Consider the following 2,932-nt stretch of genomic DNA (forward strand, 5'->3'; position numbering starts at 1 on the left):
TCTGTTTGTGCTGTCATTTGTCTCCCTGTTAAAATGCAATAAAGACAATAAAACGAAATAGGCTGTGAAGAATGAAAGAGCCCTTATTCAAAGAAATGGTTCAAATGAGAAAAGTCTTTTAATGGCGATGAGACAGCTACCATGCCAGGCAGTGGGAGAGAGACACATACAACCCTTAAGACAATTCATTAACCACAAATTATTGTAGGCAACTAAACTCAAAATCTGTTTCCCAAAAAATCTTGTTTATGTTCCAACTATCAAAGGGATAGATGGCTTAGTGTATTCTGCAAAGACAGGAGAAAAAGCAGTTTCTTTGGGTCCAGGGTCATCCCAAGTGATCAGTGTTGACTCCATTCTTTATTCATCAACGTAAGTCTCTGTGTAGGGCTGAGGTAACTTCATCTATTCTAACTTGTTGCTGTATATGCCACATAATTGTCTGAGTTTATATAGGAAGAGACTTGCAATCTGATCTGTGGCCAAGTCCTCCAGTCCACTGAATCTTGTTAACTTTTTAAAGTTTACTTTGTTTTGAATATTTTGTACATGAGTAAAAATAGGGACAGGGGTCTTTATGTGTCACACCTCCATTGCATGTGGAAGACCTTCAAGTAGATAAGAGTATCTCCCCAAAAGTAGTAGGAGGAGTATGTTCAGGACTGTCCTGGGGAAGCTTAGAAGTAGTACTTGTGGGAGAAGGCATAAATGATTCATAAGAAATCTTCCATCAATCCAATATCCCCAAAGTGTACAAATATTAAGTTTCTCAAGTATGCAAAGGTGGAGATGAAAACCACAGGAGGCACAGAGGGCATCATCATGTGGCTCAGCTTTGCCGGACCTTTGTCAAGCAGCTGTGATGGCTTTATGACTTCTGCCTTTCCCACCAGATATGGCTGTGACAGATCTCACTTCTCATGATGGTTGATTGAAAGGATCAGTTTCTACAAATTTCCATGATAAGCAGAAATGAAAGTCATGGAGTAGTAAACTGAATTAGCTAAAAGCACAGCTGTGTCTCATCTGAACTTGAAGTGCACAGACCTCAGGAAGAAGAGGGGAGGTTCCAGACCTGCTAGGATTTATGATCTAAGGATCATAAATGTTCACCCCATCTTCCTCTTGGTTTTCTCTAAACCTACATTCTATTCTAATAAAAAAATATCTGACCAAGGATCTGCCTGGAATATGAAAAGACTCAGGAATGTCCATGGATTTCCTTATCATGTAATTCCAGTGACCAAAGTAGGGCACTTCATGTTCTCAAAGCTGTCAGTAGGCATTTTGTTCATGGGATATTATACGTAAATTTTTTTTAATAATAGAAGGAGAACATGTAATGTTTTGAGGACATTGGATCCCTTCAGAACATACATGTAGAGAGAATTTCAGGGAAACTGTTAGAAAAACTGCAGCCCAGATACCCTAGAGGAGTGTCTAATCTAATCTTGTCTGCATAAACTCTTGGAGGTGAAGAAGTTTTCTGTGTGCTGTGCGCCCCCTGGTGGCCCTGAGCAGCCTCACAGTGAGGTTTATGTCTGGGTTTATACTGAAGTCCCCTCACTGTGTCTCTAGCACAGTAATAAGTGGCAGTGTCCTCAGATCTCACACTGCTCATTTGCAGGTACAGAGTGTTCTTGGCATTGTCTCTGGAGATGGTGAATCGGTCCTTCAGGGATGGTGCATACCTGATGGTACTGCTATCTTTATTAATATCTCCAACCCACTCCAGCCCCTTCCCTGGAGCCTGTCGGATCCAGTCCATCCAGTAGTCACTGAATGTGAACCCAGAGGCTGCACAGGAGAGTCTCAGGGATCCTCCAGGCTGTATCAGGCCACCCCCAGACTCCACAAGCTGCACTTCACAGTGGACACCTGCAAAAACAGAGAATTCTGTTAGTATATTGCCTTAAAGACTCACTATGATTTCTGGCCATGTCCACTAACACACTCAGTATCTCTGTTTCTCCATAAATTACCTTTTAAAAGAGCAACAAGGAAAAGCCACATCAGCCCTAAATCCATGGTGTGGTCTGTGTTCAATGCTGATCACTGAGTGGGGAGACTTGGTAATCCAGGGCTGATCGCTTTTGCCTGAGCTCTAGAGTCAGTGCTGGCCTGGTTTTCAAGAGAAGAGAGAGGCCTTATTTGCATGTCTTCTTGCTATATAACAAGTTTTGTAGCTGGTGCTGAGAGATGGCATGTTCTATTTTCTAAATGTGCTGGTGGAGTCTGGTAATAAAGATAATGGTAGGAAAATTTTGTATCTGATACTAAGTTATTTTTTCTTGGCACACACTTAGTATCATCTATTTCTTTTGATACTCACAAACAAAAGATGCATTTTATAGTTAATTTCAGCCCAATTTTCCATGTCCTCTTATAAATGGTAGTAGACACTGCTTTGTGACATGCTGTGGAGCTCTTCTGTTTTACTGTGTGGACTTCAACACTGATGTACTTAGCACTGCCTTAGTCAGCTCCAGTGCTAAGTGTCACTGCCTCATGATTTGGAGAAGTCCCTTTCATTTTATTTATTAATTTATTTATTTTTCATTTATTTCATATACATTTATACAAATATACATACATTTTTTCATTTACAAACCAACCACAGTCTCCCCTCCCTCCTCTCTTCCCTTTCCCTCCCCAGCCTCTCTTCTATCATCATCCACTTCTCTATACAGAAAGGTACCAACTACACATGGGAGTCAACAAAGCCTGGCATATCAAGTTGAGGTAAGGCTAATCTCCTCTCCCTGCATCAAGTCTGGGCAAGTAATCCCAGCATGGGGGATGGGAGAACTCCCTTTCTGTGTTGAGATCATGTGACAGTACTAAATTCCATTATTCATCTGGGAAACTTGAGAGGCCTTGTCCAGATTTGTGTCTAGGACTGTGAAATTCTTGTGTTATTACCTATGTAAGT

General features: G+C 41.2%; 1 gene segment (V, D, J or C); it reads right to left on the minus strand.

Moving 5' to 3' along the window:
• Positions 1 to 1,366: 1,366 nt before the first annotated feature.
• LOC128110394 (Ig heavy chain V region 441-like) lies at positions 1,367 to 2,084 on the minus strand. The segment is given in 2 exon segments: positions 1,367 to 1,878; positions 1,983 to 2,084. Coding segments are annotated over 2 exon segments (558 nt in total).
• Between the last annotated feature and the right edge of the window lie 848 nt (positions 2,085 to 2,932).

The sequence above is a fragment of the Peromyscus californicus genome, unplaced genomic scaffold (genome assembly GCF_007827085.1).
Source record: "Peromyscus californicus insignis strain IS unplaced genomic scaffold, ASM782708v3 Scaffold_15__1_contigs__length_86483966, whole genome shotgun sequence".
Classification (NCBI taxonomy): domain Eukaryota; kingdom Metazoa; phylum Chordata; class Mammalia; order Rodentia; family Cricetidae; genus Peromyscus; species Peromyscus californicus.